At 51.1% G+C, this 21,800-nt stretch overlaps 1 protein-coding gene across 1 annotated transcript; it reads right to left on the reverse strand.

Moving 5' to 3' along the window:
- Positions 1–258: 258 nt before the first annotated feature.
- NRIP2 (nuclear receptor interacting protein 2) lies at positions 259–12,588 on the reverse strand. The gene is made up of 7 exons (XM_015430245.4): positions 12,541–12,588; positions 10,991–11,410; positions 6,759–6,911; positions 3,787–3,869; positions 3,383–3,504; positions 3,080–3,132; positions 259–2,451 (listed from the first exon to the last, which is right to left on the reverse strand). The coding sequence occupies exons 1-7, from the start codon at positions 12,586–12,588 to the stop codon at positions 2,359–2,361; spliced, it is 972 nt and encodes a 323-aa protein (XP_015285731.3). The 3' UTR covers positions 259–2,358.
- Positions 12,589–21,800: the final 9,212 nt, after the last annotated feature.

Genomic DNA, 21,800 nt, shown 5'->3' on the forward strand with positions numbered 1-21,800 from the left:
TTGCTCGCAGTGTGGGTAAGTATTGTTTTGTTACAGTCATATGTGCGCGTGTGTACTGAGTGCCATGTGAAATGTATTCCTGCTGTGGTCAGAGGAGTTTGAAAGCCATTGCTTTCAGATTGCTCTCAATTATACTGACCCTAGTCAGGTGGGTCAGCCTGGGCGAGGGCCCACATTCCCATTTCCTTTCTGTAAGGGACAGCGGGCAGAGTTATCATTCAGCTCTTGACAGGCAGGGAGGAAGACCAGAGAAGAACATTGACATAGAGAAACAAGAGTTTATTCCAATGGAGAAGCAGCTGAACCGAGGGCTTGCCACTGGGCCTGGGGTCTGCAGTTACAGAAGCAGCAGGAGGCAGACAAGGAAAGGCACAGCACAGGACCCAGGAAAGCGGACCTTGTGGAGCAAGGCAGTGAGGGAGAGGAAAGCTTTTAGGATTCTGAGACCAGGTACTATGGCACACGTGATAAGTGAGCCCCTCTCCTTTCCTTCTGAGGGCAGGGGAGGCAGCCGGGAAAGGTCAGGCCAGGTGTCACAAGCAGCTCCTCGCATCCCGGTTCTTCTCTCTCTTTTTTTTTTTTGAGACGGAGTCTCGCGCTGTTGCCCAGGCTGCGATCTCGGCTCACTGCAAGCTCCACCTCCCGGGTTCACGCCATTCTGCTGCCTCAGCCTCCTGAGTAGCTGGGATTACAGGGGCCCGCCACTGCGCCCGGCTAATTTTTTGTATTTTTAGTAGAGACGGGGTTTCACTGTGGTCTCGATCTCCTGACCTTGTGATTCGCCCGCCTCGGCCTCCCAAAGTGCTGGGATTACAGGGCGTGAGCCACGGCGCCCGGCCCCGGTTCTTCTCTAACCCAGTCTACCCCAGGCTCAGGACTCTGTCTCAGCCCAAGGGTCCCACCCAGTTCAGGTTAGCTCTACCACTGTCCTCCTCTCCCCCTGTTTGTTTGTTTATTTTTGGAGACTCCTTGGGTCTCACTCCTTCGCCCAAGCTGGAGTCCAATGGCACAGACTTGGCTCACAACAATCTTGTGCCTCAGCCTTCCAAGTAGCTGGGATTACAGGTGAGCACCACCATACCTGGCTAATTTTTGTATTTTTTAGTAGAGATGGGGTTCTGCCATCTGGTCTCAAACTCCTGACATTAAGTCATCCACCCGCCTCAGCCTCCCAAAGCGCTGGGATTACAGGCGTGAGTCATTGCGCCCGGCCTCTTTCTTTACTCCTAATCCATGATTTGAGAGACTCACACCAGCCAGAAAGACTCTCAGGGGTCTGGCGTCTGAAGCTTCGGGTTCTTCTCTTCACAGTGAATTCAGAAAAGCCTCTCTCTCCTGACAGACCCCAAACTTCAAAAAAAAAGAAAAAGCCTCTGTCTTTTTGCTTTGGCAAAGCCTGGCGGGGGTAGAAAGCCACTGATTCCAGGACAAGGCGAGCTGAAGCTCAAGAGACCGGAGACGGGGATGGGAAGAAGGCCTAACGAGGTGGGTAGTTCCAGAAATCAGAAAGAATACTAAATAGGTTCAGTCTGAGTGGTGACAGCCTCACTGTCCTGTCTGCCTCGTAGGAGCAGTTCTCTACAAGGCTCTGCCACACACACCCCCAAAGTTCAGGGGCTCGGTGGGTACAAAAAGCAAGTGGAGAAGGATAAATACCTAGTGTTAATAGCAGAAGTATGTCCAAGGTTTTGCACAGGGTAATCAAACAATAACTGGCTTCAGACATTTGCAGCCCCAGAAAAATAACTAATGAAAGCTCTCAGCCTTATGAGATGGACATTCCTATACTAACTCCATCTCTTTGTTGTATTGAATTCTGTCTCATGTTTCTTCCCCCACATCTGTGCAGATGTGCACAGAATCCAAGAGGCAGACACCAGGAGGTCCAGGGACCCAGGTTGGTGAGGCGTGGCAGTGTAATTGTGGGAGATACTGAGCCCCAGAAGGTGTGGTGAGAGACATGGTGGTGTGGGAAGTTGAGTTGCGTTTGGGGTGGAATTGGGTGCTGGGCAAGGACAGCAGTCAGCAGAGCCTTCGACCCAGCCCAGGCAGGCACCCCATTTTGCTTAGCCTCCCATCTGTGGTCCTGGTTTGGCTTTGCTCTTCTTGGAGGGAAATGAATGAGAAACCTGGCGTCGTGGGCGCTCTAGTGAAAACTCCCCCTGGGGAGTAGGACAGCTGCTGAGAAGCAGAGAGGAATGTGGCCGGCTGGGGGAAATGGGACAGCAGGGCTCAGGGTGGTGATTGAAAGGGCAGACACCGGAGTCCCCAGCTACCTGGCTTCAAGAGCACCCGTTCCCCACACGCCTCTTCTGCTAAGGCAAGGTCTTTCCCTCTGGGGACTGACTGAGACAGCAGTCACTGGCCAGGTTCTTGGTACAGAGGCAGGAAGGGCAGCTCTGAGAACGGGGCTTTCAGCCGCAGCACTCCGCGCTCCAGGTCGATGCAGCACTGTGGGGTGTACAGCAGTCATGCGGGCTCACCTCAGCCCGTCACCTGCCTCCCACTTCCCACAGCTTCCACCTGCCTTTTGCTCTCCCCCTTATCCCCATTTCCCTTGACTCCTGTTGGAGGGGGTGACCCAGTTCTCTTGACTTTTCCCTGGGTGGTGAGTAAGGAACCTCTAAGGAAGCAAAGGGACAATTGCCAATCTCTAAGTCACTCTCATCAGAACCTGGTCCAGGCTTCCACACGTCTGCCTTCTTTTTTTTTTTTTTTTTTTTTTTTTTTGAGACGGAGTCTCGCTCTGCCGCCCAGGCTGGAGTGCAATGGCCGGACCTCAGCTCACCGCAAGCTCCGCCTCCCGGGTTCACGCCATTCTCCTGCCTCAGCCTCCCGAGTAGCTGGGACCACAGGCACCCGCCACCTCGCCCAGCTAGCTTTTTTTTTGTATTTTTAAGTAGAGACGGGGTTTCACCGTGTTAGCCAGGATGGTCTCGATCTCCTGACCTCGTGATCCGCCCGTCTCGGCCTCCCAAAGTGCTGGGACCACAGGCTTGAGCCACCGCGCCCGGCCACCTCTGCCTTCTATTACTTTTTCCCGGTGCTTTGGATCAGGCCCTGAGTGTGGGTGCCTTACCTTGAGAGAAAGCAGAGTCTGCAGGCCCAGGCAGAATTCAGGACTCTCAACATCTGCAGGAACCATTTGAAAACAGAAGAGGCTGAGGGTTCCCAGCGGTCACTGCTCCCCTCCTCTCAGCCCTTGCTCCTTCTCTGCCCACCCCATCCCCAGATCCGAGGGCACTGGCATGGAGATGAGGGATGGTCAGAACATCTCTGGGGACTCCTTGTGCTGCAGGGACTGAAAGTCTCTGCCTTTGCCCCACCCTGAAGAGAAAGGTGAGAGGCGAGCACCAGGGCTGTTGCAGAAGGGGGGACTTACCCACCACCTGTGCCGAGCACACCACGGTCTCCTGCCCCAGCTGTAGCTCCAACTGCTCCACCTGGGTTGGGGGCCCAGGGGCCAGGTCCCCAGCTGAGGCTTTTAGGACCTTCTTCTCTAACCTGTGGTTGGGAAGCAAAGGTTATAGCTACCACAGCCCCCAGTGGGCTTCACCCCATTAATCAGCAGACGTCCCGCTCTACTATGGGTTCACCTCCAACCCCTGACCTCACGTGGGGTCTAAATCCTTGCCTTCTCTGCCAGAGTCTTCTAGCCACTCTTTTGTTAAATAACAGCTTTATTGAGATAAAATATGCAACTGTCGTCACTATCTAATCTGAGAATATTTTCATCAGCCCAAAAAGAAACCCTGTCCCCCATTTGCTTTTTTGGGCCACTCTTACCCCAGGCGGCTGAGACATCCAGCAGAGATCCGATTGTATTGGGTGCCTGTGTCCAAGGCCACTCTAAGCAGCAGGTCCTGGCACTGAGAAAGAGGGATTGTGCCGAATCAGTGAGTCCCTAGGAGAATGGGTTGGGATTGGGTCCTTCAGTTTCCCAGCCCACTGATGACTCCCTTTTAGAAATGAGTAGAGAAAACAAACTGTCTTTAAAACAGACTTTTATCGGGGCCAGGTGCAGTGGCTCATGCCTGTAATGCCAGCACTTCGGAAGGCTGAGGTGGGTGGATCACCTGAGGTTGGGAGTTCAAGACCAGCCTGACCAACATGGTGAAACCCTGTCTCTACTAAAAATACAAAATTAGCTGGGCGTGGTAGCATAGGCCTGTAATCCCAGCTACTTGGGAGGCTGAGGCAGGAGAATCGCTTGAACCCAGGAGACAGAGGTTGTGGTGAGTCAAGATCGCACCATTACACGCCAGCCTAGGCAACAAGAGCAAAACTCCATCTCAAAACAAACCCAAAAAAACAAAAACTGGTTTTTATGAGACTCACACAATAGGGGCAGAACTCCCGGATAAATCAAAAAAGGAAGTGGGCTAGGTGAGGTGGCTCATGCCTGTAGTTCTAGCACTTTGGAGGCAAGAGGATCACTTGAAGCCAGGAGTCCAAGACCAGCCTGGGCAACACAGCAAGACCCTGTCTCTACAAAAAATAAAACGGGGGAAAAAAAAAGTGGTTATATGTGATATGTTCATAAGTTTGGGGAAGATCTGCCAGAAATGGAGAAATGGTGATCTATCTAGAGGAATCCTTGGGAGTTTGATGGCCTCCTGGTTCAAAAACTCCAGGTTAGGAATAGAGGAAGGATGAGAAGACTGGAATCCCCTGTTAGGAAACTCAGCTATGGGTAACCAAGAAGTTTGCCATTGGAAACAAAGGAGGACAAGTTCACCTACTTTGGGACATAGACATTTTGATATAAACTTGGATATACACACAGGTCATTTTCTCATTTCAAACATTCGTTGAGTATCTGCTATAAGATATGTTACAGGAAGGTACATCAGTGAATGCTATTCTTTAGGAGTCTAAAGGAAGTAAAATCTAACTCTACTATATGGCAGAAAGGTTTTTTTTTGTTTTTTTTTTTTTTGAGACGGAGTCTCGCTGTGTCACCCAGGCTGGAGTGCAGTGGCGCGATCTCGGCTCACTGCAAGCTCCGCCTCCCGGGTTCATGCCATTCTCCTGCCTCAGCCTCCCGAGAAGCTGGGACTACAGGCACCCGCCACCAAGCCCGGCTAATTTTTTTTGTATTTTTAGTAGAGACGGGGTTTCACTGGGTTAGCCAGGATGGTCTCCATCTCCTCACCTCGTGATCCGCCCACCTCGGCCTCCCACAGTGCCGGGATTACAGGCGTGAGCCACCACCTGTAGAAAGCTTTAAGGACTATTAAGGACTATAAAAGGATGTGAATGTCCTGGCCCCATGGCCCACACCTATGTATAATCCAAGTACTTTGGGAGGCCAGGGTGGAAGGATCGCTTGAGGCCAGGAGTTCAAGACCAGCCTGACCAATGTGGTGAAACCCCCATCTCTACTAAAAATACAAAAAAAAAAAAATAGCCGGGTGTGGTGGCACACACCTGTGATTTCAGCTACTCAGAAGACTGAGGTGGGAGGATCGCTTGAGTCCAGGAGGTTGAGGCTGCAGTGAGCTCTGATCATGCCACTGCACTCCGGCCTGGGTGACAGAGTAAGACCCTGTATCTTAAAAAAATAAATAAAAGGACTGGAAAAGTCAGGGAGCACAGTGGCTCACACCTGTAATCCCAGCACTTTGGGAGGCCAAGGTGGATGGATCTCCTGAGGTCAGGAGTTCGAGACCAGCCTGACCAACCTGGAGAAACCCCATCTCTACTAAAAATGCAAAAGTAGCCAGGCACGGTGGCATTTGCCTGTAATCCCAGCTACTCAGGAGGCTGAGGCAGAAGAATTGCTTGAACCCGGGAGGTGGAGGTTGCGGTAAGCCGAGATCACACTTGCAGTCCAGCCTGGGCAACAAGAGTGAAACTCCGTCTTCAAAAAAAAAAAAAGGGCCGGGCGCAGTGGCTCACACCTATAATCCCAGCACCAGGAATTTGAGACCAGCCTGACCAACATGGTGAAACCCCGTCTCTACTAAAAATACAAAAATTAGCCGAGTGTGGCAGTGCGGGCCTATAATCCCAGCTACTTGGGAGGCTGGGGCAGGAGAATCGCTTGAACCTAGGAGGCAGAGGCTGCAGTGACCCGAGATCGCGCCACTGCACTCCAGCCTGGGTGACAGAGCGAGACTCCGTCTCAAAAAAAGAAAAAAATATTTAAAAAAAGGATGTGAGTAACATGCCTTAGAGGTTGGGAGGCAGGAAAGGCTGTTTCCTACTGGGGAAATCAGAAAAGGTTTCAAGGAGGAGGTAACACCTGATCTGGGCTTTAAGCTTGCAGAATGCGGACCCAGAATGATTGGAGAGCAAGAAGAGAGCAATCCAGGTAGAAGCAGCACAGAGCAAAGACGGTGGCTGAGGACCACTGGGAATTTATTGGGAACGTTCAGTAGTGACTGAGTGGTTAAATGGTTCCAGAGATTACAGGGCCAATGCCTTGGAACACATGGGTTTTTTCCAGAATTACGTTATCCATGCACGCACACCGTTCGTCTGTGTAGGGCACACTGAGGAGTACTTACTTAATTTAAGTACTGTATTTTGACCAAGGAAAGGGGGCCGAGTAATGGTGGTGACAGACGGAGTTGCACCAAGGAAAGATGGGTTGGGGCAGGGAGGAAGGAGGTAGAGGATCCTGGTTAGGTCCAAGCTAGGGAGACAGATGTCCTTTCTCCCTCCTCCCTCTGCCATCAGGGCAGAAAGGAGAGCAGGTGAAGTGAGCGCAGGCAGGGTTGTTAATGAAAGTGTGTCCCTGGGAGGCCTCTCACCTTGCAGTTGACCAGAAGAGCTGGAATCTCTGTCCTGCTGGTCCTCCTCCTGCTCTCCTGGCCATGAATCAGGGCCTGCACCCGGGGAGACTCCCCCTGAAGCCAATTCGGGTTTCCCTCTACCAGGCGTCTTTGGATCACACTGTGCGGCTGCTGGCTCCATCACGAAACAATGAAGGTAGGCAGTTCTAAACCCAGGTATCCAGGCTGCTCAGTTACCCCACTTAGATATCCCAGGATGCTCCCCCAAACCCCCCACCCCAGACCTGAGCCTTATCCTAGGAGCTGACCCTAGGGTCCCAGCAGTCAGGTAATGAGAGCAGAGTAAGCCCCAGTATCAAATCATGCCATTTTCCTTGGACACTCATAGATTGCTCAGCAGTGAGGAAATGGGAAGAGGAGAATGGTCCGTTCTTGGTTAAACTGACTTAGTAGCTAAAGGGACATTTCAGGAATTAGTATGCTTGGGGGAAATTTTGTCTCAAACTTATATTTTTTTTTAACTAGGAGGTTTGTTTTTTTACTTCCCCTCTGACCTCATCCTTCAGTGGGCTTCAAATCCCAGGGTTGGTGGTGTGATGAAAAACAGTAAGAAGCTCTTAAGAACTAGGCCAGGCGTGGTGGCTTATACCTGTAATCCCAGCACTTTGGGAGGCCAAGGTGGGTGGATCACTTGACATCAGGAGTTCGAGACCAGCCTGGCCAACATGGTGAAATCCTATTTCTACTAAAAATACAGCTGGGTGCGGTGGCTCACGCCTGTAATCCTAGCACTTTGGGAGACCTAGACGGGCGGATCACGAGGTCAGGAGCTCGAGACCATCCTGGCTAACACGGTGAAACCTCGTCTCTACTAAAAATACAAAAAAACTAGCCGGGCATAGTGGCAGGCGCCTGTAGTCCTAGCTACTTGGGAGGCTGAGGCAGGAGAATGGCGGGAACCCGGGGGGGCGGAGCTTGCAGTGAACTGAGATCGCGCCACCACGCTCCAGCCTGGGTGACTGAGCAAGACTCCATCTCAAAAAAAAAAAACATACAAAAATTAGCTGGGTGTGGTGGCGCGTGCCTGTAGTCCCAGCTACTTGGGAGGCTGAAGTGTGATGATCACTTAAACCCGGAAGGCAGAGGTTGCAGTGAGCCAAGATCACACCACTGCACTCCTGTCTGGTTGACAGAGCAAGTCTCTATCTCAAAAAAACAAAACAAAACAAACAAACAGAAAACTCTTAAGAACTAGGATGCTGGGAATCATCTTTGACCCGTCCCTCATCTACAACCACTCCCATTCCATCCAGTCACTTCCCAGATTCTGCCGGTTTTGCCTCCTGTGTGGAATCAATCTGTCCCTCCTTTCCTTCTCTCTCGTCTTTCTTTCTTTTTCTTTTCTTTTGCCTTCTGTTCTTTCAAGATGGGATCTTGCTAAGCTGCCCAGACTGGACTCTAATTCCTTGGCTCAAGGCATTTTCTAGCCTCAGACTCCCAAGCAGCCGGGACCAGAAGCGTACACCACAGCACCTGGCCTCCATCCTTCCTTTCTGTTACCGCATGTGTTCCACACTCCACGCAGCTCTCTTGGATCCCTCAAACACCTTCTTAAGTTCATAACCTGTCTCCAGACCTGTTACCTTTCAAATACATCTGCTTGGAGCTTCAGACTGGAAGCTAAAAACCTTGCTACTCCAAAACGTGGTCCTCAGATCAGCAACTTTAACATCATTTCGAAGCCTCTTAAAAATGCAGACTCTCATACCTACTGAATCAGATGTTTCATTGTGACAAGATCCCCAGGTGATTTGTGTGCAGGTTAAAGTTTGAGAAGCACCAAAGTAAAACATGAAACTAACCATGTACCCTCTTATTTAAAATGCATCAAAGACCCCCTACCCCACATTGCTTGCTGGAGCTCAAGCTTTTGAAGGTGATCCACAGCCCAGATGACGGGGCCATGCCTCCTTCCCTGCCACTCTGTTTGTGGGCCCCAGAAGCACCACTCATACCAGGCTGCTTTTTGCCTCCATGCCTTCACTCCTCTCTCCTCTCTCCTCTCTTCCTGAAACTCCTCTTCCCCACTCTTCTCGAGGCTAGACTGAAGAACTGACTTAACACACTTTATTTGAGAGAGAGGTTGCATCTTAAGTTTGGGATTCTGTGTACATCTTACCATGCAGGATGTGCCTTCTCCAGGATACCCTCTCCGAGCTCTTCATGCTTCTCTGTCCATACACCCCAAGCTGGGGTCCCTTGTCTTAGCTCCCTTTGCCATGCTTCTCACAAATGTTATGTGTGGATTTTACTCTCCCATTAGCCTGGAAAGCCCCTGAGTCTACCTCGCTCATTTTTATATCCCAGGGCATGGCTCAGCATCTAGTAGGCACTCAATAAATGCTTGCTGCAGACTGACTCTCTCCCAGGCTCTATGCACCTCTCCACCTGCCCTCTCTCCTTGGGAGCCTGGGATTGTTTTTCTGCCCTTAGATTAATGAGGCCCTTGGGGTTGCTCCTGGCAGCGAAACTGCCAGCAGGAGACCCAGTGCTGGGGAAAGTTCAGCGAGCTCTGGGACTGGCTGGAGAGACTGGCTCTGCACTTGCCACGATGGACGCACGCTTCAGGCCCCTCCCACTGTTGTGCAGTTTGCTCCACAGCCATCCCAAGGAGGGAGACAATGGAGTCTCCCCTACCTGTCGTGCCTTTGCTCCCAAAGCCACAGGAGGTAACTGCTAGAGATCAACTGGGGACATCCTGGGCAGAGGGGAGAGGTGAAAAGCTCAGGACTTTCTCGTCAGAAGGCGGGACCTGCCACTCTGGGATGGCAATGTCAGTAGAGCACCTTCTCCTGGGGCCAAACAGATGTAGGATGGTCCCCAGTAGGTTCTAGCCATTGAGAACCAGAGAACCCACTTCCCTGCTCCATTCCTGTTTTTCAGCTATGCTTGCTGCCACTGCAAGGAGGAATAAGCCCCTGGCAGTTCCCTGAATTGAAGTCTCAGTGCAATCCCTTTTCCTTGTTGGGAGCTAGGGAATTGCCAGGCCTCTGGGCCGTGGTCTTGGTGTGGGCACCCAGGCTGAGAGGAGTGTGGAAAGGTAGAGCTAAGTAGAGAAAGGTAGCAAGGCGCTGCACTGGCCTTCAGCTTCCCTGGGAGAAGCAGTTGGTGGAGCGCAGGCCGGCAGATACGCTTCCAACCTCTCAGTACGGGCCTGGTTGAGTACCTGTTCTCAGACTAGGAGAGGGGCTGGGAATCGAGTGCTCCCAAGCCTTTCCACAAAGGATTCCCTCTCTCCCATGGGTCAGAGGCCAGGAATATTTCTCAGACTAAATGGAATAGTAGCTGGGGGAATAATCATGGCATTTAGATAGCGCCTGCTACTACGCACTGTTCTAAGTGCTTTAAATATATCAACTCTAACAACTCTCCCAACAAACCTGTGATTGCTTTTATTCTCATTTAACAGATGAAGAAACTGAGACACAGAGACGTAAAGTCAATTGCCCAAGTTAGTAAGTGGCAGAGCCAGGATCTGATCCCAAGCAAAGTGGCTCCATGGCCCCGCTTGTCAGCACTGCCTCAGAGAGGAATGCCTGAATCTGCAATTGTCCCCCGCCCACTCACATCCTTACTGTTACTCCCCTGCCCCATTCCTCTGAGGCCAAAGCTGCTGCAGACGGATGGGAGGAGAGGAGCCTGGAAGGTCTATTCCACTTACGAGTGGGGGGAGCAGCATTCAAGGCGGCCAGGGGCCCCTGGCAAGAGCCGCACAAAACCCTGATGCCCTGGAAAGGATGGAGACCCCCCGATGCTTTGATTCTGAGGAGAAAGGACAAATGGATAGACAGACCTGGTGGAGGGAACCTGTGGTTCAGGGGGAGCAGGAAGTCACAACCCTAAACTGGCCAGTCCTCCAGGCCCTCCCAGTTTTAAGTGACCACTCTAGAAGGTTCCTGTGTTCCTGTAAGCCCCCACTCCTAAACAGCCTAGCTCCTCACCACCCTCAAGTTTTGGGCCATTAGAGGGAAAAGGCAGGGAAGCTAAGCAGTGAGAATAGGACCCCTCAGAGCCACCAAACCATGGTAACATCCCCAGTGAAGAGCCTCAAGTTGACATACGACCTCTCCCCGTCTCAGCAAGGGAGCGGGACCTGAAAGCTGAGGGTCTGCACGTTCTGGTCCTGCTCAGGATCTGAGAAGTGGAAGGAAAGGGCCAGAGGACGCGGGCGGGGGAGGGGGATGCCTCACCAAATCCTTGGAGGTGCCGAGCCTCTTGAGGCTGTCCAGCGGGAGCAGGTCGGCCGAGTCCTTGTGCAGGAACTGGGTGGCCTGTTTGAGCCGGCGCTGCTGGCTCAGGTGGGCTCGGTCTCGAAGCTGTGCCTCCTGCCCCCTCGTCCTGGCTTCTCCCTCATCTCTCCTGGCTTCCTGCTTGGTGCTCATGGCCCCTGCTGGAGGAGTGGGCCGGGGGCTGCTCAGGGGGGCGTCACCGAGTCCTCTCTGCTTCTTCCTGCCTGTCTCCGTCCTGTGCTGCAGCTCTCCTTCCAACAGGAGGGTCCCCGCGGGAGGGAAAGAGGAAAGAAATAAATAATGTTCAGGAGCAGCCGCGTCGTCTCCAATTTCCCGAGATTGCTGTAGAGGGAGTGAGACTCCGGCTGGAAAAACCCAGTCCTAGAAGAGAGGGAGGGTTGGCAGGGCCCGCAGCTGGCTGACTTGGCCCCGTCCCCAACGCTGGGGTCCTGTTCAGAGCGGGCGGTGGATGGGGCGTGGGTGTGTGTGTGTGTGTGGGGGTGTGTGTGTGTGTGTGAGAGAGAGAAGGAGAGACAGACAGTACTGTAAACTGTCAGGGTGCCTGTGCCAGGTGGTTTGCAAGGAAGCGCCTGTCACTGTGTGGGGGCGGCAGCCCTAGTGCCCCTCCCAGCCTGTGTGGCCCCCCCTTCCTCTGCATCCCTCCCAGGCTTCCCAGGGCCGCCCAGCTGTTTTCTCCGCAGCCCAGGGCTGGCGTGCAGGCCAATAACTGGATTCAGATCAGAGAGGGGCAGCACGAGAGTGTCCTTCCCTCCTCCCATCCCCCTAGCTTTACCTCCTTAGGTCTCTTCCCTCGCGCCCAGCAGATGTCAGAGTCTTTAACTAATTGACTCTGGATTCTGGGTTCCAGGGAATGGCAGGAACACCTCTGAATCTTCCCCCGAGTAGAAATGGTCCCTGGCATCTCAGTCTCCTTTACATGACTCTCCTCAAGTCCTGGCTCTTTAAAAAATGTTACATTTCAAATATACAGAAGTTATAACGAGTAAGATAACCAGTACTCTTTACTGATCACCAGTTTAAAAAATAAGCTGTTGAAGCTCCCCGTGCACTTCCACTTCCGCCTGCTGAAATCGGTGTTTATCAAGCCCATACTTCTTTATATTCTTTATGCAAATACTTCCATATGCATTCTAAGCAATACATCATTGGTTTTGTCCTACTCACTGTATTTATCCTTCTGCAGTCTGCTCTTTTTTGCTCAATATTTGTTAGTGAGATTCATCCATACGATATGCCTAGCTCTAGTTAAGTGACTTCACCTGCTGTGTAACATAGTATTCCACTAGATGCATGCATGACATTGAGGAAATGGAGGTTATTTTTCATTTTTAGGTCTAACAAACAATGCTGCTGTGAATATTTTTGCACACATCTCCTGGGGCACCTGTGTCAGCATTTCTCTAGAGTATACACCTACACCTAGGAGTGGAATTGCTGGGACGTCCCATATACAGCTTTGCCTTTTTGGCATATTGCCAGAGTGTTTTTACCAGTGCACACTCAGACAGCTGCACACGGGGGCTCCTGAGGTTCCACATCCTCTCCAGCACTTGGTATCAGACTTTTTCTAGCCCTGGCGTATCAGTAGATTTTTCTCTCCAGCCTTTCCTCTTCACCATCAGAGAAATGCATTGGCCAAGCACCTGTTTACCTGTGTTGGACTCTCACAGGATGATTACCCCACCTGAGCCCTGCTCCCTAAGGGTGCAGTCCGACCCAGACAGCTCCGAGGCACGTGCGCATTCAGGCAAACCAGATGTCTACTGAACTTCTAGGAACCAAGCGTCTTCGAGACACTTTCACAACCACTGCAATTATATGAAGAAAGATTGTATTCTAATCCCCATTTAGAGGGAAAGAAAGTGGTATGGTTGAATTGTTTCCTTCACCCCCCAAATGTACCCCTAACCCCTAGTACCTCAGAATGTGACCTCATTTGGAGATGGGACCTTTACAGACATGGTGAAGTTAAGATGAGGTCATTAGGATGAGCCTACTCCCATATGACTGCGCTCTTACTAGAAGGAGGAAATTGGACACAGAGAAATGCACACGGGGAGAACGCCATGTGAAGGCTGAGATCGGGATGATGCGTCTGCAATTCAGGGAGCACCCGAGATGATCAGCAAACCCCCAGAAGCCAGGGGAGAGGCGTGGAGCGGACCCTACCTTACAGCTGTCAGAAGGAACCCGCCCTGCAGCACCTTCCTGTTGGTTGTCGGGCCTTGCCCATGACACCTCAGTTTCCTCCCCTCATCATTTTTTTGACCTAACAGAGAATTAAAAAAAAAAAAAAAATTAGCTAGGCACAGTGGCTCATGCCTCTAATCCCAGCACTTTGGGAGGCTGAGGTAGGTGGATCACTTGAGGTCAGGAGTTCAAGACCAGCCTGGCCAATGTCGTGAAACGCTTTCTCTACTAAAAATACAAAACTTAGCCAGGCATAGTGTCGCATGCCTGTAATCCCAGCTGCTCAGGAGGCTGAAGTGGGGGAATCGCTTGAACCTGAAAGGCAGAGGTTACAGTGAGCCAAGATCACGCCACTGCACTCCCGCCTGAGTGACGGTGAAATTCCGGCTCAAAAAAAAAAAATTAATTAATCAACAAGGAATAACTCCATTGGTCTCTAATAATGAGACAGAGGGGGAAGAAACTTCATCCAACTATTCAGGAAGATTAAGCCATTCTGAACTGTTAGGAGTAGAAGTGAGCGTGTTCTCGTCCAAGACATTTGGAAAATGTCTTATTCTCTGAAGTGAATGGATCTGAGTTCAGAAATTCTGAGAGAAAAAAATGAAAGTGTGAAATATGGCTCCTTCACTGCATTGGTTCTTCTCTGAATGAAGTTTCTTTTTTTTTTTTTTTTTTTTTTTTTGAGACGGAGTCTCGCTGTGTCCCCCAGGCTGGAGTGCAGTGGTGCGATCTCGGCTCACTGCGAGCTTCGCCTCCCGGGTTCACGCCATTCTCCTGCCTCAGCCTCCTGAGTAGCTGGGACTACAGGCGCCCGCCACCGCGCCCGGCTAATTTTTTTTTTTTGTATTTTTAGTAGAGACGGGGTTTCACCGTGGTCTCCATCTCCTGACCTTGTGATCCGCCCGCCTCGGCCTCCCAAAGTGCTGGGATTACAGGCGTGAGCCACCGATGAAGTTTCTTTTCATTCAGAAAAATATTTATTGAGCACCTACCACGTACTGGACACTGAGCTAGGCCCTGGGTGTACAGTGGAGAGCCAGATGAGGTCCCTGCCCTCGTGGAGTTCACATTCTAATGGAGAAGGTAGATAATGAACAACTAAATGTATAAGCTCAGGTGATAGTAAGTGCTGAAGAAAATACACCATGGAATAGTATGGAGCCATAAAAAATAACAAAATCCTGTCCTCTGCAGCAACACGGAGGCAGCTGGAGGACATTATCCTGAGCAAATTATTCTCAATTCTATCAGAATGTTCTTTTTTAAATCTAAGTCCTGGTGGCTGTATTCAAAGTCCATCCTCTCTTCTCCAAGCCTAGCAGAGATGGAGATGAACTGTATCCCACCTTCCTTGTCACAGCCGTTCATGCCTTCAAAGATCTTTCCATCTTTTCAACATTCATTCCTCAAGGCTGAATAGTGCCCATTCGTGTCTCTGCTGCTAGGGATGGAGAGGAGAGCTCCTCCGGCCCAGTGAAATCACCCAGTGCAGTGCCCTGCCACATAAGGAAATTCTCGGAATATTCTTTATAGAATGGGTTATTCAGAGCTAGACAAACAAGCTCTCTTGAACCCGTGGAGGGTGAAGGGCAGCCAGTTCTATTTCAGGCTTTCCCCTCTGGCCTGTCAGATGTGCTGAAGACAGGAATGGGCTGCTCTCCAGAGTTCTCCAGTCCAGCAGAGGCCCCCGGCACCCCTTGCTGCCAGGAGAGCACACCTCCCCACCGCCATCCCAAAGAGGTGGGTCTTCCAAAGGCTACCAGACAAGGACATTTTATATTTCTGACACTAGGATGATTTTCCTATTTCATGGATGGCAAAACCAAGGCACGAAGAGGTCAAGTGCTTTGGCTCTGTTGATGAAAGCAGCCTGAGCATGGCATGGTGAACTCAGAGGAGCCTGGTCAAGAGTTCCAATTCATGGCTGAGCACAGTGGCTCATGCCTGTAATCCCAGCACTTTGGGAGGCCACAATGGGTGGATCACCTGAGGTCAGGAGTTCAAGACCAACCTGGCCAACATGGCAAAACCCCATCTCTACTAAAAATACAAAAATTAGGTGGGCATGGTGGTGTGTGCCTATAGTCCCAGCTACTCAGGAAGCTGAGGCAGAAGAATTCTTGAACCCGGGAGGTGGAGGTTGCAGTGAGCTGAGATCGTGCCACTGCAGTCCAACCTGGGTGACAGAGCAAGACTCCATCTCAAAAAAAAAAAAGAGTTCCAACTCTGTCCTTGTACTAGCCAGGTGACCTTGGGTGAAGTGCTTAATCTTCTGGCATTTGCTTCTTCATCTGTAAAAATGAAATAACACATAATCTATAGAGTTGGTGTGAAGTTTAAATGAGGCAGAATAGCAAAAAATAGTAAACTAGGCCAGGCACGGTGGCTCACACCTGTAATCCCAGGACTTTGGGAGGCTAAAGAGGGAGGACCTCTTGAGCCCAGGAGTTCAGCCTGGGCAACATGGCAAAACCTCGTCTCTACTAAAAATACGAAAAAATAGCTAGGCGTGGTGGCACACATCTGTGGTCCCAGCTACCTGGGATGCTGAAGTGGGAGGACTGCTTAAGCCTGGGAGGTAGTGGTTGCAATGAGCCAAGATCACACAACTACACTCCAGACCCTGTCTCAAAAAAAATAAAATAAGGCCAGGCCTGGTGGCTGATGCCTGTAATCGCAGCACTTTGGGAGGCTGAGGTGGGCGGATCACATGAGGTCAGGAGTTCGACACCAGCCTGCCCAATGTGACGAAACCTCGTCTCTACTAAAAATACAAAAATTAGCTGGACATGGTGTTGTGCACTTGTGATCCAAGCTACTTGGGAAGCTGAGGCAGGAGAATCACCTGAACCAAGGAGGCAGAGGTTGCAGTGAGCCAATATCACACCAGCCTGGACAGCAGAGCAAGATCCTGTCTCAAAAAATTAACAATAAATAGTAGTAAGCCGGGCGCGGTGGCTCAAGCCTGTAATCCCAGCACTTTGGAGGCCGAGGCGGGCGGATCACGAGGTCAGGAGATCGAGACCATCCTGGCTGACACGGTGAAACCCCGTCTCTACTAAGAAATACAAAAAACTGGCTGGGCGCGGTGGCTCACGCCTGTAATCCCAGCACTTTGGGAGGCCGAGGCGGGCGGATCACAAGGTCAGGAGATCGAGACCACGGTGAAACCCCGTCTCTACTAAAAATACAAAAAATTAGCCGGGCGCGGTGGCGGGCGCCTGTAGTCCCAGCTACTCAGGAGGCTGAGGCAGGAGAATGGCGTAAACCCAGGAGGTGGAGCTTGCAGTGAGCCGAGATCGCGCCACTGCACTCCAGCCTGGGTGACAGAGCGAGACTCCGTCTCAAAAAAAAAAAAAAAAAAAAAAGAAATACAAAAAACTAGCCGGGCGAGGTGGCGGGCGCCTGTAGTCCCAGCTACTGGGGAGGCTGAGGCAGGAGAATGGCGTGAACCCGGGAGGCGGAGCTTGCAGTGAGCTGAGATCCGGCCACTGCACTCCAGCCTGGGCGGCAGAGCGAGACTCCGTCTCAAAAAATAAATAAATAAATAAATAAATAAATAAATAGTAGTAAATTATATGCCTCAATTTACTATCTCCAAGATGGAAATCATATAGGACCTACCTTCAGCACTCCTGTACCTCTCTCTTTGTTTATCTTTTTTTATTTCCTGTTCCACTCCTCTGTATTTTTTCCCTCCTCCTTGCCTAAGCTGTGGGCCTGCACGTGGCACCCTTGGACACAACCTCCCCTTTCTAGTGATACTCAGACTAATGAAGTCACTGACTATTGTTTGGGAACCATGTCATGATACCTAGTGTCAGTGTTCAGTAAACACCCAGTAAACATAAGGGTAGTCTAAGGGAAGCCACACATCGAAATTCCTACCTTGGAATTTGGACAATGGCAAGATGCAGCAACATTCTTTACAAGCATGGAGGCATTCATGAGGCTCTGCCCTGGGACTGGCAGAGAATGAATTGGCTTGGGACTAACATAAGTGGAGCAACCATGTGAATAGCCACAGGAACCGCTAACTGCAATGGCAAGTAGGCAGCAACCGCTATTTACACTGTGTAATGAAAAAAGCAAATGTGTGCGGCTCGGTGGCAGCACAGCTAAGGACAGGGCTCAGTGCTGGAAAAGAGGCATGAAGACAAGGGGCTCCTAGCAAGTGAGGCAGCGATGAGTAGAAATGAAGGCCGGAGGGTCCTAGGGAAGGTGGAAGGTAAGTTGGGAGCTGTCTGCAGAGGGGATCTTGGCTCAGATTTGTCATCTCAAGGAGCAGCTATGGGGCTTTTTGAGGCATGGTAATTAGATGAGACAATCCTGGCAGAGCATGACTGGCAACGTGGGTGGCCCTGTATGATCCCCCAGGGGTTCCCAGTCCCCACAGCTTTCAGACTCCCTGGCCCCAGCCATTCCTTAAGCTCCCAGCAGCTCAGGAACTTGCATCAGCAACTTAGGTCATGACACCAAGATCAGGCTTGGAAAGGGGGAGGTGGAGGGAAGGGAGTTGTTGGCCCGGAAATGGCTGGGAAGACTTCCTTTGCTGGGATTAACTATTGTCCATGAAGCTGATGGCATTCGGCAGGGCACAGGGTGTCCTGGGGAGCGAAGGATGTAGGGGAGAGGGGTGTCCATGCCTTCACCCCTGCCTCTCTCTCAGAGCTGCACTCCAGCTGTGGTGAAAGAGTGGATCTTCAGGCAGATCCAGATCCAGAGATCCCCCCACCCCACCCCACCAAAGGCTTTCAGGACCTCTAGGTTCATTCGTTCGTGGGAATGGAGTAAGGAAGTTGTTCTCGGTTGCCAGCCAAGTGTATGTAGGCTGGGCTGGGGTTTCGTTTCTTTTCTTTTCTCTTCTTCTCTTTTCTTCCTTTCTTCCTTTCTTGCTTTCTTTCCTTTCTTTCCTTTTTTTTTTTTTTTTCTTTCTTTCTTTCCTCACTATATTCCCCAGGCTGGTTTGGAAATCCTGGGCTCAAGCGATCCTTCTGCCTCAGTCTCCCAAGTAGCTGGGACTACAGGTGCGCACCACTGCACCTGCCTGGCTGCGGATGGCCTCGTGAGGGTCCCCAGGCCCGGAAGGTCGCGTGCTTGCTATTGCTGCCCCGCAGACCCCCATGGCCTGCTGGAGCTAGGGGGCGCCAGAAGCCTTGCTTGTGTGTCTCTGGCCGATAAACAAGAGGGCCTGGACCCTGCTGTAGAGCAGAGGCTGCTCCGGAGAGCCGGGCTGGAAGGCGGTGGGGTGGGGTGAAGTCCTGCCTTGAGGCTGGGAGCTTCCGGGTGGGCAGAGCCTGCCGGGGCGGGAGCCTGTGTGAGTGCAGCTTCCTGTCCGCTCACCCCTAGCTTCAGGCCAGAGAGTAGGCAGCTCGTTTTCAAGAATCCCAAGAGGGGCCGGGCGCGGTGGCTCAAGCCTGTAATCCCAGCGCTTTGGGAGGCCGAGACGGGCGGATCACGAGGTCAGGAGATCGAGACCATCCTGGCTAACACGGTGAAACCCCATCTCTACTAAAAAATACAAAAAATTAGCCGGGCGTGGTGGCGGGCGCCTGTAGTCCCAGCTACTTGGGAGGCTGAGGCAGGAGAATGGCGTAAACCCGGGAGGCGGAGCTTGCAGTGAGCTGAGATCCGGCCACCGCACTCCAGCCTGGGCGACAGGGCGAGACTCCGTCTCAAAAAAAAAAAAAAAGAATCCCAATAGCTTTCTTCCTCCCACTGCCTAAATCTTCTTGCCGACCCCCTAACCATGCCCAGGGCCTCTCATTGTAAGGTGGCAAGTAGCCCAAGAAGCAGATGACAGCACAGGCCTTGCAGTCCCGGCTGCGGCAGACCCCTCCCGTCCTCCCGTCCTCCCGTCCTCTCACCGGGAGGCTGCCTGGCTTCGTGGTCCGGAGCAACTCGCTTCTCGATGGGCTTCAGTTGGGCCATCTGAAGTCTGAGGTCGTTAGGCGTGTTTTCTTTTTGTTTTTTTAAGACAGAGTCTCACTCTGTTGCCCAGGCTGGAGTGCAATGGTGTGATCTGGGCTCACTGCAACCTCTACCTCCCGAGTTGAAGCAATTCTCCTGCCTCAGCCTCCCAAGTAGCTGGGATTACAGGCGTGCACCAACAGGCCCGGCTAATTTTTGTATTTTTAGTAGAGACGGGGTTTTACCATGTTGTTCAGGCTGGTCCTGAACTCCTGACCTCGTGATCCACCCGCCTTGGTCTCCCAAAGTGCTGGGATTATAGGCGTGAGCCACCACGCCTGGCCCAAGGCTTGTTTTCTAATGGCCTGCCCAGCTTTGGCATTTTTGGATCCTATGTAAAGAGACCTACTCCTTTCCACACTCATTCCTCATTCGGAGTGAGGAGAATGGGTAAATTCCCAGAGCCCCAGCATTCCCGTGGAGAACTAAGGAAATGCTCCTTCACCCCTCAATTCTGCTCTCACACACCCCATCCCACATACGCTCACATACACCATGGAGAGAGGGGCAAAGAGAAGGACCATGTAACAGAATTATGGACATGGTGTTAGAAGGAAACTCTCTACAAGAGTTTGATGTATTATATTATTTTTAATTTAGATGAAATTCACATAACCCAGAATTTACCATTTTAAAGTGTACAGTTCAGTGGCTTTTCATGTATTCACAATGTTGTGCAACCACTACCCCTACCTAGTTCCAAAATATTTTCAATTCTCCCCTCCTTCAGCATCTGGGAAGCATCCATTCACCTTCTAGCTCTGTAGCTTTGCATGTTCCAGACACTTCATACAAATGCAGTCATACAATATGTGGTTTTTTGTGTCTGGCTTTTTTCATTTAGCATAATATTTTCAAGGTTTATCCATGTTGTAACATGTATTCCTTTTTAAAATTTTTTAATCTGTAAAATATACATATCATAACATTTATCATTTTAATCATTCATAAGTATATAAATCAGCGGCATGAGGTGGTACATTCACAATGTTGTGCTGCCATCACCACTATCTATTTTCAGAACTTTTTCATCACCGTCCTCAACAGAAACCCTGTACCCATTAAGCAGTAACTCCCGGCTGGGCGCAGTGGCTCAAGCCTGTAATCCCAGCACTTTGGGAGGCCGAGACGGGCGGATCACGAGGTCAGGAGATCGAGACCATCCTGGCTAACACAGTGAAACCCCGTCTCTACTAAAAATACAAAAAATTAGCTGGGCGTGGTGGCGGGCACCTGTAGTCCCAGCTACTCGGGAGGCTGAGGCAGGAGAATCGCTTGAACCCAAGAAGTAGAGGTTGCAGTGAGCTGAAATCACACCATTGCACTCCAGCCTGGGTGACAGAGTAAGACTCTGTCAAAAACAAAAAACAAAAAACAGTGACTCCCCATGCCCTTCCTCCAAGCCCCTGATATCTTCTATTCAATTTTCTGTCTCTGTACATTTGCCTATTCTAGGTACCTCCCGTAGGTGAAATCATACAATATGTGTGTGGCTTGTGTCTGGCTTCTTTCACTCAGCATGACGTTTTCAAATTTCATCCACACTGTAGCATCTATCAATACTAAATTTCTTTTTCTGGCTACATAATATTCTATCTACTTATTATTTTTATTCTATGAACAATGATTGACAGCTTCATTTCTGGAGGGCTGCCAGTGGGCTACAAACTTTGCAGGTCCTTCACCTGTACTGTATTTATTCTTGTATTTATTCCATTTATTTATAAACTAATGGCCCCCATTGTGCAGATGAAGAACCTGAAAGCCAGAGGGAATAGCGACTTTTCCAAAGGTCACATTGCTGCTTAGTGGTTAAAGCAGCACTAGAACCCTGTGGTGTCTTGATTCCCAGGTGCCTGCAGGGTTTGAGAGAAATGGAGACAAAGGAGGCCGTGGGCAGGAGGCCAAGAGAAGCTCAGTAGGTGCTGACCATCAATGTGGGGATGTGATGGGGGTGGGAGGAGGTAAGGTAGAGCCCCCACCATTTCAGCTTCTTCCCCTCCAGCCGCTTTCCCATCACCCTCCCCAACCATCTCCACCCCAGCCAGGGCCAACACCATTCTGACTGTTGCTTTGCCTGCCTCTACTTTACCCCTGGTCTTCGACTCCCTAATAGAAAAAGCTGAGGCCCAAGGCCTCTGGGCCGACTGCTCTTTTGGCATAAGTCCTCCACACCCTTCCCCCCACAGGTAACCCCAACAGGGTGTGGAGAGACTGCTCTTTTACCTTGAAGCTCTACTTTGTTCTACTCTTGTTCCTCTGCTGAGACCTGGTTAGCCTTCCTGGGGCCTGACTCTCCCATTCTCCAGCAGCAGCCCTGACCTGACCTCTCCTCCTCCCAACCCTGCATGGGGCCCTGCAACCGAGCACAGCTGTGTCTGGTCTTTGTCCAGACATCAAATGGTCCAGGGAGGCGGTGGCATTGTGGTTATTTTTGCCTGAGAGGCTTTCTGTACCCTGACCAATCCCAGCCTCATTCCTAATGGGTTATGAGAGTGGAGATAGCTTCTTATCCACGTTTCTTACAGCGCCTCTTCCCCCACCCCAACACACACGCGCGCACGCGCACACACACACACACACACAC

The sequence above is a fragment of the Macaca fascicularis genome, chromosome 11 (assembly GCF_037993035.2).
Source record: "Macaca fascicularis isolate 582-1 chromosome 11, T2T-MFA8v1.1".
Taxonomy (NCBI): domain Eukaryota; kingdom Metazoa; phylum Chordata; class Mammalia; order Primates; family Cercopithecidae; genus Macaca; species Macaca fascicularis.

Coding starts and splice junctions, on each gene's coding strand:
- NRIP2 (XM_015430245.4), bottom strand. CDS start 12,588: ATGTGGAACCTCAGGAGCCCCCGTGTGCAGCTGTCTGAGTGTGCACTG. Junction 3,505..3,786: donor GGATGTCTCAGCCGCCTGGG/GTAAGAGTGGCC, acceptor TCCCAACCACAG/GTTAGAGAAGAAGGTCCTAA. Junction 2,452..3,079: donor AGACTCTGCTTTCTCTCAAG/GTAAGGCACCCA, acceptor TACACCCCACAG/TGCTGCATCGACCTGGAGCG.